The 13,015-nt window shown below is 31.7% G+C and overlaps 2 protein-coding genes, 1 long non-coding RNA gene and 2 other non-coding genes across 8 annotated transcripts in view; 3 read left to right on the top strand and 2 right to left on the bottom strand.

Moving 5' to 3' along the window:
• LOC126883012 (juvenile hormone esterase-like) overlaps positions 1 to 11,547 on the bottom strand; it is a gene marked incomplete at its 5' end in the record, with an annotated part of 49,412 nt that extends 37,865 nt beyond the window's left edge. Inside the window, 2 exon segments of the mRNA XM_050648183.1 lie at positions 7,759 to 7,894; positions 11,372 to 11,547. Coding sequence (XP_050504140.1) covers positions 7,759 to 7,894; positions 11,372 to 11,547 — 312 coding nt within the window.
• LOC114328169 (juvenile hormone esterase) overlaps positions 1 to 13,015 on the bottom strand; it is a 256,507-nt gene that overhangs the window by 107,262 nt on the left and 136,230 nt on the right. The gene's annotated exons all lie outside the window — the stretch shown is intronic.
• The window catches only part of LOC126883039 (uncharacterized), a 159,872-nt gene that overhangs the window by 107,294 nt on the left and 39,563 nt on the right, over positions 1 to 13,015 (top strand). The gene's annotated exons all lie outside the window — the stretch shown is intronic.
• On the top strand, positions 12,376 to 12,448 carry Trnav-aac (transfer RNA valine (anticodon AAC)). Its single transcript has one exon. It is a non-coding gene; the product is annotated as a tRNA-Val (tRNA).
• On the top strand, positions 12,622 to 12,703 carry Trnal-aag (transfer RNA leucine (anticodon AAG)). Its single transcript has one exon. It is a non-coding gene; the product is annotated as a tRNA-Leu (tRNA).

Raw genomic sequence — 13,015 nt, 5'->3', positions numbered from 1 at the left:
AAGCGCTTTTGACACAATTAATCGAACGAAAATGATGGAGGAGCTAGATAATCTTGGAATCCCAGAAAAATTAAGACATAATATGCTAACAGTGAGCCTAAAGAACACCACAGCAAATATAAGCTTCAACGGAACAACTTCTAACGAAATAAATATAAACAAAGGCGTGAAACAAGGCGACTCTATCTCACCGACACTATTTAACCTGATGTTGGAAGTAATAATAAGGAGGACAAACTTTGTAAAAAAAACATTATTACAGATCAACTCCGACTAGTAGCATATGCAGACGATCTAGTCATAAGAGCGAAGACGAAGATGACACCTATAAAAGCCGTTGAAAAATGAGAGATAAGGAAGCGAGGAAAATAGGGCTACAGATAAATCAGAACAAAACAAAATACATGACGCTAGGGAAGGACGACACAACAAATCAGAAATATCTAATAACACAGAACCATAAATTTGGAACTTTATCCACCTTTAGCTACCTGGGTGCAACAGTAGGGAAAACTGGAAAATAGAGAACAGAGAAAAGAATTCTGAAAGGCAAAAAAGCATATGGAATGAATAGAAATCTACTGAGAAGCAATACCCTGAGCAAGAGAACCAAGATGAACCTATACAAGACCTTAATAAGACCTAATAATAATAATAATAATATAATATCGTATGGCATTTTTGCCGGGGAGATCCTTTCGGATAGTTCCAGCGCCAATTATATCTTTAAACCTGTTTCAAGTAACTAGTGTCGATGTACACTAGCCCAGAGGGACCGACGGCTTAACGTACTCTCTGAGGCACGGTGAGACGGCTCGTGTCATTATTGGAAATGAAAATGGTTTTTCTTTGGCAGGGATCGAACCCACGTCTACTGGCGTATGAGGCCAGCGTTTATGCCGTTACCCACGGCCGCTCTTAATAAGACCTGTTGTTACATATGGGATGGAAACAACAACGATTAACAAGAAAGAAGAAGATAGTCTTCTGAAATTTGAAAGAAAAATAATGAGAACAATACTTGGCCACAATGTAACAAGACAGGGAGAAATACGAATGAAAACAAATGCAGAAATTGAAGAAGAATTAAAGAGAGAAAATATAGTCGGATACATAAAATCGCTTGGCTTAGAATGGATAGGACATATACAGAGATGCCCACAATCAGATATGTTGAGAAGAATAACTAACTGGACACCACTTTGACCCAGGTGTAGAGGAAGACCCAGAAGAAAATGGCTGGATGATGTAGAAGAAGACATAAGAGCAATGAATGTGAAAGACTGGAAGGTTCAGTGCAAGGACAGGAAGAAATGGAAAAAAGTCACGAGAACAGCAAAGATACACAGCAAGCTATAAAATGACAGAGGAGTAAAATCCACCTCACCCAAGAATAGGATTTTAAACGCCATGACGTTAGCTACAATCCCTAGGGATTGTAATGCTTAATGAATCAATGAATAAAGAGGTGTAAATAGATAGTAAAATTAGAATATGCAAGGCTTATATTCTAGTATTTAGGCAATGATCTCATAATCAGGATTCTACCGAATTTATACTATTAGCAACGAACAAAGTACGTGTTAACGAATAGCCATCAGAGGAAATCAGACGTGGAGTGAGACTGGGATGCGTGTTGTCGCTAATTCTTTTTTTAATGCCTATCCAGAAGATATCTTAAAAGGAGCTCTTGAGGTTGGAATAGCTGAAATAAAGGTAAATGGAGGTCCCATTAACAACAAAGCGGAGATGGGATAAGAATAAGTCTAAAACAATGAACGCCAAGAAGACAAAATTTATGAGAATATCGAACACGCAAAGAAATAACGAGGATCTCTTCATAAACGGAACCAATGTCAAATGTGTAGACCAATATGCATACCTCGGAACAATGATCAACTCCACAGGTGGTTACTTCCAGGAAATCAAAATCAGAATGGAAAAGGCTATAGCAAATTTTAACAAAATGAGAAAATTGCTCTGCACAAGAGATTTGAAGTTGGAGCTAAGAGTTAGGTTGGCTAGGTGCTACGTTTTTTCGACTTTGTTTTATGGAATGGAAGCTTGGACCCAGAATGCGACATCGATAAAAAGTAAGAATCATTCGAGCGGTAGGTGTACAGAAGAATTCTGAAAATATCGTGGACAGAACACGTCACAAACAAAGAGGTTCTGAGAAAGATGAATAAAGAAATGAAAATTTTAAATACCATCAGAACAGCAAAATTAGAATATCTCGGACATATTATTACACGTGAAGAGAGATACAACTTACTCCAATTGATTATGCAGGGAAGGATTCGAGGCAAAAGAAACATAGTAAGACGCAGAATATCGTGGCTGCGCAATCTGAGAGAATTGCACGGATGTACAGCTGGTTCCTAAAAAAACTGATACGACTCTTAGTAAAATTTGATCATTTTGATCAGTGTATTTGATTGTTTTGACATTATATTATATTTTTTGTGACAGACAAATAAATAATAAAATAAACAAACCAACAAAACACAACTGATTACATAATATGTTAATTCATAAATTATTGTAATAATTAGAGGCTATTGATTATGTACTATACAAAGGAACTAGAACGTTGACGTTGTTTTATTATTTCATATGGTCAATAAATCTCTATATATGACCGCGGGTGCTACCATTTGAAGGGGTGCATTTTTGAGAAATGGGTGAATTAGTCCCTGGGTACAGGTTACATTAGGGTGAGTTGTATGCACTTTTGGTACAAACACGTCTACGTAAAAATTGTTTCTGATTAAATTTCCTATCTAAATATAACTTTTTAAAGTCAAAGATACTTTTTTTACAAAAATATATTTAAAATAAAAAGCACAAAGGAACCCAAAAGAAAGAAATTTTGTTTTGTCCCATATGTTTTGTCCACGGGGATATACGTATAGACATTGCTTCACAGAAAAAAAACTTACATATTTTCTCTTTAAAATGATGTTTGGTAGAGGTCATTAAGATTTACAGTTTTCGAAATATGAATTTTCAAAGTTTGCCACTCACAGCAATTTTGGGCAATTTTCCTTGTTATTTCGCAATTATTGTTCTGTAATTCTTTTCTACGTAACTTTAAGCATATGCAATGGTACAGGTAAGAGGAATAGAAATCAATTACCTTTAAAATGTTCTACTGTATAATGTTGTACGACTTCTTTTAAAGAGGTTATCTTTTTCAAGATTTTTTACTTTTAATGAATTTTTATATTTTTTACGATTATTTTTTAAATTTCCCATCATAACTTTTTTTTCCTATATTATATTATAATATAGTAAAATAGAAAGTTTATTCTGTTTACTTTAAAATGGTGTATTATAAAAAAATCTAGAATTATTTTTGAATGAGATATGCTTTTTCAAAAGGTAATAAGTACTTGTAACGATTTTTAATTTTAGGATTATTTTTTAAATTTCTCATTATAACTTTTTTATGTGATTGTGTGTTATGATTGAATCTTATTTTTTATAGGTAATACTTTGGATCCACTTGACTCGGCCGGGCAAACTTCAAAATATGGATTAATTCCAATATTTACTGTCAAAGCTCCTGCACCACAAGCTTTGCTTGAAAAAAATAGCATGTAAATATACACCAAAGGATGTACAAAAAACTGCGGTTGTATGATGATAGGAATTAGTTGTTCAATATTCTGCAAAGGGTGCATATGCATGGGTACTAATTGTGGGAACTCTAAAATAACTGATGAGTCAGAGGAAGATATTGAAGCTAATGCTAACGAAGAGATGGACTTTGATTTTGAAAATTTTTTAAATATCAGCGTTTAAATAATTTTAACTAAAGTGGTGTTTTTTAAGACTAATGTTTATGTCATTTTTGTAAAAGAAATAATTTTAAATAATACAGGTAAAAAATATCAAAGAATCACTCGGTTTCCATTATTCAAATATAGACGATACGCCATTTTAAAGAACAGAAAGTAAGCCCTCTTTATTGAGCAATATATAGTATATTCATGTACAAGAAAAAAAGTTATAATGAGAAATTTAAAAAATAATCCTAAAATCAAAAATCGTAAAAGATGTAAAAAATTATATTTTTCTGTATTAGGTATTATATAATATAAAATATATAATGTAATATTATATTATATATACTATATATAATATAATATTATATAATATATTATAATATAATAATATTATTTTATTTTTATATTATATTATAAAAAATCGTTAAAAGTATAAAACTTTGAAAAACCATAATCTCTTTAAAAAAAGTCATACAACGTTATACAGTAGACCATTTTAAAGGTAATTGATTTCTGTTCCTATTACGTGTACCATTGTATATACCTAAAATTACGTAGAAAAAAGTTACAGAACAATATTTGCAAAATAACAAGAAAAATTGCCCAAAATTGCTGTGAGTGTCGAAATTTGAAAAATCATATTTCGAAAACTATAAATTCTAATTACTTCTACTAAATAACATTTTAAAGAAGAAATATGTAGGTTTTTTTTCTGTAAAGCAATGTGGACAACGTGGACAACGATGTGTCCACCTACATGCTCGTGGACAAAAGTTATGGGACAAAAAACAAAATTTCTTTAAAACTTTAGACTTTAAAGAGTGATATTTATATAGGCCACTTAACCAGGAACAATTTTTATGTAGATATGTTTGTACCAAAAGTGCATAGAACTCACCCTAATGTAACCTGTGCCAGGGACTAATTCAGCCATTTCTCAAAAACGCACCCCTTTAAATGGTAGCACTCCGCGGTTTTTTCATATTATTATATAGAGGTCCATTGACCATATGAAATAATACCGTAAAGTAAACCCCGCTAACGTTGTAGTTCCTTTTAGCTATCTTATTTTGAATATAATCAATATCCTATTATTAAGGTCTAAATTTTGATATTATTTTGAATTCTTGCAGTTTTCGCATCTTCAAAAGGATTCTCTTCTAATCTCTCCAAAAGCGTACGATCTTCATGAGCGGCAGATACTTTTGGTCTTCCAGAACCTTGCTTTATTTCAAGAGTTTCTTATTCTCTCCATCTTTTATTAATATTAAAAACTGTTATTTTTCTTACGTTAAAATGGTTCTTTACGGCAGATAGTGACCAACCATCTTCTAATTTCGTTACAATTCTTGCTTTTAGTTCTTTGCTAGCATGTGGGGCCATTTTCTGATATTGATCAGAATAAGTTATCTGAAAAATTTTAAAATTTGACAGTGACAGTGACAGCATGTAAATAATAAGTATTTATCCTTCAAAAGACACTGCTCAATTTTCTACAAAATACGCTTTAAGAGTCGTATCAGTTTATTTGGAACCAGCTGTACATCAAATGAATTTTTCACAGTAGCCCTCTGTAAAGTCCGAATAGTTATGATGATTGACGACCTCCGCCGCGGAGATGGTACTTGAAGAAGAAAATCCAGACATCACATTATCTAGCTGTCAAAAGCTTGAAACAGAGGTAGAAGATCAAGTGGACAGAGCAGAGGCCTAGGATGCCCAAATGAAAAAATATGGAGAAAAAAAATATCAGGAAAGAAATGAAAGGCAGAATTTACAAAACGGTCATCGGCCAATGTTGACATACGTGGATAAAACACGGCCTGATACAGAGAGAACAAAATTAATGATAGAAATAGCAGAAATGAAAACTCTTCAAAAAATCCATGGTGAACAGGCTATGAGACAGAGCTAGAAGTGCAGATGTAGGACGGAGATGCAAGGTGAAAGACATTAATAACTGGGTAAGAAACGCAGAAGAGTAGATTGAAACGACCACATATGCCGAACGACAATAAATAATAGAGTAGTAGTAAGTACGGCGAGAGACGGTTCCCCGTTCAAGGACAGGAGTGATAGTAGAGGTATTAGCCCACTTTTAAACAAAAATACTACTCTGATAAATTAGGTTTAAGTTTACCATCAACCAATTAGAAGAAACCCAAAATATTTAATGGTATAGTAAATAGTAATGGTAAAAAATAATCAATCATCTACTAGTCCAGGGCCGATCTGTTTTGAGATGGACGTTGAGAGGTGACTCTAATTTTTTTGCAGAAATTGCTTGGAATTAACCCATATAATAATAATTGAGTTATCCTCCCATTCAAAAAGGTCGGGAACATTGTTTAAATAATGAAAATGTCAAAAAATGAACGAAAAATTCGATTTTCTTCTTCGTTTTTTGATTATAACTGTAAAAGTGTTCAGTTCCGAAAAAAGTTGTTTAAAAAAAAAGTTATGTAATTAAATTTCCTACAGTATAAGATTGATTAAAATTTTTTAAAATTGTTACCCTTGTTGAAAAATAGCAATATTTGCGGAAAAAAAAACATAAAAAAGCAACTATTTGCATTTTACGTTTTTCAACCATTTCTGCAATACTTAGGACTTTCATATTTCACCCACAAAAACTTAATGATATGATAAAACAATACTGTAATTTTAGTTAGGATCGGTTTAATAGATTTTGCAAAATAAATTTTGCAATCCAGCTTTCGCAATAAAACTCATTTTTCAAAATGTTGCAGGACTGAAAATAAAGCAGATAGCAAGTTAAAATTCTTTTTACAAATAGAAGAATACTGCACATTTTATTTGCAATCAGCAAAATTAAAATCGGTTAACTACCACGGCGTCAGAATTTTTTTTAAATAAACATTAATTTTTGATGCTACGCGCAGGACAGCGGTGTTCGATTCACACAAGTTGATTTCCACCAAAATTACTTCCAATCTTTATCTAATATATTATTTTCTTACTCTATATTTTGTTGTATGTTCATATTTTAATTCCACAAAAATCAAACTAATTTGAATATTGTTTGGGAAAAATTGTTTAAACAATAATTGCATATGTTTAAAAATAATACACTTTTGTTTTCTAAGTTAAAATATATCAACAAATAAAGTTTTTGCTAAAAAAAGTGTTATTTCAAAGGACAGAGTATGTGTTTTTATTTTGCAATAAACAAATTTATTTATTTATTTCGAAATGTACTAAAAACTAAAATGTATCAATCATTATCAAAGGTCATTGGAATGCCCAATCAGAGCGAAGGTATCCGCTGTCCTGCGCGTAGCACCAGTTGTGTTTTTTCGAAATTATTGCTATTTTGCAACAAGGGTGACAATTTTTAAAATTTTCAGTTAATCCTATATTGTAGGAAATTTAATTACGCAACTTTTACGTTGGTGCAACTTTTCTCAAAAATGTGTACTTTTAACGTTATAATCAAAAAACCAAGAAAAAAATCGAATTTTTCCTTCCAATCTTTATCTAATATATTATTTTCCTACTCGATATTTTGTTGTCGAATCGACATTTTCCTTAATTTTTTGATATTTTGATTATTTAAACAATGTTCCGGACCTGTTTGAGTGGGAGGATAACTCAAATGTTATTATATGAGTTATTTTCAAGCAATTTCTGCAAAAAAATATGAGTCACCTCTCAACGTCCAAATGTACTAATATTTTTACAGATGCGCCCTGGTCTAACGATTTTTGCATTAAAGTGATATAGCTCAGAAAATAGTATTCATGGTACTTTTTTATTTTAGTTACTTATATGTAACATTTTTACCTAACCACCTTTAAACATATAATTAAAGTGTAGGTACACATAGGTAGGTAAACTAATAAAAACATATTCATTTTTCAGATAGCCTAATGAGACTTATACACATAAAAAAATATATTAAAGGTCGACTGTTTTAAGTTAATCTGATTAGTTTACAAAAACGTACCGTATTTTATCCACTCTTCGGAATTAAAGCCAATCATCATGGGAACTTTCTTAAAGTTGCCATCCATAAAACTTTGTAAGGGAAGAAGTGAATAGTAACCAGTTTTTTCTATCATGTTGCCATAAGTACGACCAGCCTAAAATATCACTATTTATTTGAATATCTATTTATTCGAATATTGCAACATAGCTTAAATTAATTCAATATTGATTTTCCTACAATAAATGGAATTGGCCGTATTTTTGATTTGAATATTTAATCCCGTATAATTAGGTAAACTGTATGTATCTATATGATTGTTATGTCCTAAAATGTTTTAAAATTATCCTAAAATGTCCTAAAATTAAAAAGATAGACTACAATGACCTCAGGATCATATCTAATTTATATTATAAGCAGCGAGCAAAAGTAGGTGTTAACCAACAGTTGTGAGCGGAAATTGAAATTAGACGTGGGGTGAGACAGGGATGCGTATTGTCGCCAGTTCTCTATAATGCCTACTCGAAAGAGATCCTAAAAACAGGATTTTCGCTCTTAAGGGGGAAACAGCTGGAATAATGGTTAACGGAGTTCCCATTAGCAACATTAGATATGCGGATGACACTGTCGTCTTAGCCGAAAATATTGAAGATCTTCAGAGACTGGTTAACAGAGTAGCAATATATAGCCAAGAATACGGTCTAACAATGAACATTAAGAAGACAAAATTTATGAGAATATCTAAAACTCGAAGGAACAACGAGAATCTCCTCATAAACGGAACCAATGTCGAACGAGTAGACCAATATGCATATCTTGGAACAATGATCAACTCCACAAATAATTACTTTCAGGAGATTAAAATTAGAATAGAAAAGGCTAAAGCAAATTTTAACAAAATGAGAAAGGTGCTCTGTACAAGAGACCTAAGGTTAGAGCTAAGAGTAAGGTTGGCTAGGCGCTACGTTTTCTCGACTCTGTTTTACGGAATGGAAGCTTGGACCTTGAATGCGGCATCAATGAAAAAAACTGGAATCATTCGAGATGTGGGTATATAGAAGAATTCTGAAAATATCATGGACAGAACACGTCACAAACAAAGAGGTTCTGAGAAAGATGCATAAAGAAATGGAAGTCTTAAATACAATCAAAACCAGAAAATCTCGGACATATTACACGTGGAGAGAGATACAATTTGCTTTAACTCATTATGAATGGAAGGATTCAAGGAAAAAGAAGCATAGGGAGACGCAGAATATCGTGGCTGCGCAACCAGAGAGAATGGTACGGATGTACATCAACATCAAACGGACTGTTCAGAGCATCCGTCTCCAAAGTCCGAATAGCTATGATGATTGCCGACCTCCGTCGCGGAGATGGCACTTAAATAAGAATATGATTGTTAAATATAAAACATTTTAAGAATTATTTTTTTATTGTGCTGTTTGCTTCTCACCGTATTTAAAAATTAAAATCAGTGAAGCTCAAGTTAAGCCGCAGTTGTTCTTGTATAATCGAGTATAGTAATCAAAAACAGCAATATAATGGAAAACAATGATCCATTCTACCACTAGTCATTGCGAATTTTATTTTCACAGTGTTTTGTTGATATTATTTAATTTATGGCTAATATTTTATATTTTTGAAGAAAGAAAATTGTCATCCTTTGATCATAAGTATCAAGTATATAAGTATATACCGACGGTCTCATTCTAATATAGTATTTTTACTACAAAAACGTTATTACGTAGGTCAAAATTTTTGACGTAAGAGAACTGTCAAAACATTAGAATGTGACTTTATAATGAAAAGTCACAATCTAATGTTTTGACAGTTCTCTTACGTCAAAAATTTTGACCTACGTAATAACGTTTTTGTAGTAAAAATACTATACCCCGTATCTGCAAAAAATCTGAATTTCCGATTTTCACGGCAAACGATTAACAAAACAGTTATCCATCTATACACAAATCCCCGATCTAAACAAAAAGTTCTAATTAGGAACCTCTAATACAGGTCATCTAATACCATACCCCGTAACTGAATATCTCTAAAATTGATAAGAAATTCCCCGTGTCATGATAATTTGAGTTTGTACTCAGAATATTGCATGGTGTAGAGTGTAGGGCGTAGGGCGTAGTCTATTCCCGATACGGGATATTGCTGTAATTTTCATACGAATATTTTTGAAGTATTGTAAAAAACAGAAAAAACCTTATACTGTAAAAACCCCTTTTGGCAGGGGGGGAGTTGGATAAAACGGGATAGTCGGATAAAACGGGATACCTAGCCTAGAGACACAACTAGTGGTGCTATCAATCGGACAACGACGGAAACTTGTTATCAGTCGTCATTTTAACATTCTCAGTTCGTTTTACCTCGATGCCAATATTTGATGAAAAATTTGTTGTGTTTAGAATTGTTTGACTGTATTTTTTTGATACTTTGTACTTTTAAGTGCGTTGTTTTCTACATTATACTGCCTACATATATAAAAATATAAGTCCGGTGACTATTACATTTAATTAAGCAGTCATTAACGAATATTCTCATGTGTAGTCTACCTAATTTTACTTTCACATTTAGGCAGCAGCCATTTTTGTTTTGAAAAATGTCTGAGTTGAATAAAACGGGACACTTATAACTTGGATAAAATGGGATACAGTTTCTTATGTCCCGTTTTATCTACCTATTTATTTGTTGGCCTATTAATTTTTTAAATAGAGATATGAAGCGTTTGCTCATACCGCAGAGAAGAACAACAAATTTTTATTTAACTTTTGTTTTGATATACGTACAGAGTCCTAAATAAAAGGTCTTAGGCCATATAACAAAAAAAACGCCTATTTTTAAGTTTCTGACTACTGAAGATATTATTCTTTCACGAGTAAATTTCAATATACAGTTTAATGTCTACTTAATTTAGACATAAATTAAGTTTTAGATAATTTTATACAAAAAAAGTAAATATTATAAACCTATCCCGTTTTATCCAACCGTGGTTGGATAAAACGGGATGTGTAGGACTTTAATAAATATTTTTTTTACTATTTTCCAGTTATTAAAAATACCTAAAGATATGTGTTTTGTGTGCTGCAATAAATGTTATAGCTATAAAAAATATTATTATGATAATTTCTTTAACATATTTTCCGTAGTAAGAGTAAACAAGAATGGTATCCCGTTTTGTCCAACTGTCCCCTACGGGCTATTAGAATTAGACCGGCACATAAAAATATACATACATTTATTTATTTAAACTCAAACCGTAGGTACCATAGAAGAGTCTTTATCATTGATACCATAAACTATATTATCTTAAAACTAAAATAAAAATTCCATTTTATATTTTATATTGATCGTTACTTCTTTGGGTAACTAGGTCCATTTTCTGTTGGAACTTACCAGCTGAACAGACGGGGTCGTAAATTGTAAGTTTTTTGAATTCCCTCTTGTCTTCTTCGCTTCAGCATCCATCTGGCTTGCAAATTTTAGAAGCCTTGGAGATGTTACCAAGAAAATGGACCAATAAGTTTTTAATTTAAAAATCTTTTAGTAATATTTTAAAATTTTTAAATATTATTAATATTGCTATTAGGATTGAAAACTACTTCATCTTTCTATATTATCTTACCTTAATAATATCTTCTGCAGAAGCCTTTTTGAGAACTTTTAGAATATCTTCTGACTCTTCAGAGTCAAATGTAGGATCAAGATATTTCGCTAAACCGATAATATTTTCTTTTGCATTTTTCTGTAGAGTTCCACCAATCATTGATCCACTTTCTTGTATTGCAGCATGGAATAATTCTAGAAAAGCATTACTGTTTTAAAAAAATTGAAGATGTTAAGAAAATACCACAACAAGTAATAGGTATTAGATGATAATATCAATTAGTCAGCAGATCGTACAATTCTGAAGAAGATATGATCTAGTAAAAGTATGTAGGTACACAGACGATGCAGATATACATATCTCAGGCCATGAGAACCAGAATGTTCAAACTGATAAGAACATTACTTACATCTCACATAATCAAGGAAAATTGTCAGAGAAAATAATATTCTTGTTATCTCAGTGAATATAAACAATAATCAGTTAACCACTAATACATATTACTTAACTGACATAATTATTAAAAATTGTGTACCTATATTGTCTACCTACATTTAGCTCAAACAAAAAGAGTTTGCCCATGTAAAAAAAATAAATCAGGAGAACTTTAGTATTAGGTAAGTTCTTAGTAACTATCTATGTCGTCTCGTCTAGGTCTACATCTAAATCATTCCGCTCAGATGCAACGTCTTTAATATTTTGAAAAAATTCATGATGAATAATTGGAGGACTATATTCCTCCAAAGAAGCTTCACTTAGTTATTAGTTGAAGTTTGTCGAACTTATTTGCTAACACTAACACCCTGTATATTCGTTGACAAAAAGATGCGTAATCTGTTGAATAAGTGCTATTTTATTTTAGATAACCTTAATTGATGGTATTTGGCAGTTGGATTTTTGATTATATGTACGTATTTGTATTTGATTATTATAAAAAGCTAAAAATATAAAAATTAAAAACGTATTACTTTTGACTTTTGTAGCCTCTTCAAGAATTTCTTTAACTAAGTTTATTTAACTAAGTTTCCGTGGTGTAGTGGTTATCACATCCGCCTAACACGCGGAAGGTCCCCGGTTCGATCCCGGGCGGAAACAATCTTTTTTTATTTTTTATAACAAATTTTTAATTGTATTCCTTTTTGTATCATTTGAATTTATTGTCTAAAAATCTTTTAGAAAAATATTCATAACGTATTAACATATTAACGTATAACTTCTTATATAATTCTATGTAGAATTTTCCTCAAAGACGTATTTTCCTCATTCAAGGTAGCGTGGCCGAGCGGTCTAAGGCGCTGGTTTAAGGCACCAGTCTCTTCGGAGGCGTGGGTTCGAATCCCACCGCTGCCAATATTTTTAAACTAAAACTTTTAAAAACCCAATATGTACTTAATAAAAAGTAAACAAATAAATGTATAGTATGTACCACATTAATAGTTATTTATGATATAAGTGTTGTACACGTTTGGCACGCATGTGAAAGTTTTAAAAATGTACTTTTTAACATGCATATCATACAATATTTTTCTACAAACGTAATATACAGGACAATATCTACAAAAATTTTACTTGAACTTGACTGTCATTCCATTTTTATATTTTTTTGACATTACATCAAAATTGCCTATACGGTCAATACGAACTGCAGTGCCTTTAATTTTA

This window comes from Diabrotica virgifera, chromosome 1 (assembly GCF_917563875.1).
Source record: "Diabrotica virgifera virgifera chromosome 1, PGI_DIABVI_V3a".
Taxonomy (NCBI): Eukaryota; Metazoa; Arthropoda; class Insecta; order Coleoptera; family Chrysomelidae; genus Diabrotica; species Diabrotica virgifera.
This window is presented reverse-complemented; position numbering and strand designations above follow the sequence as displayed.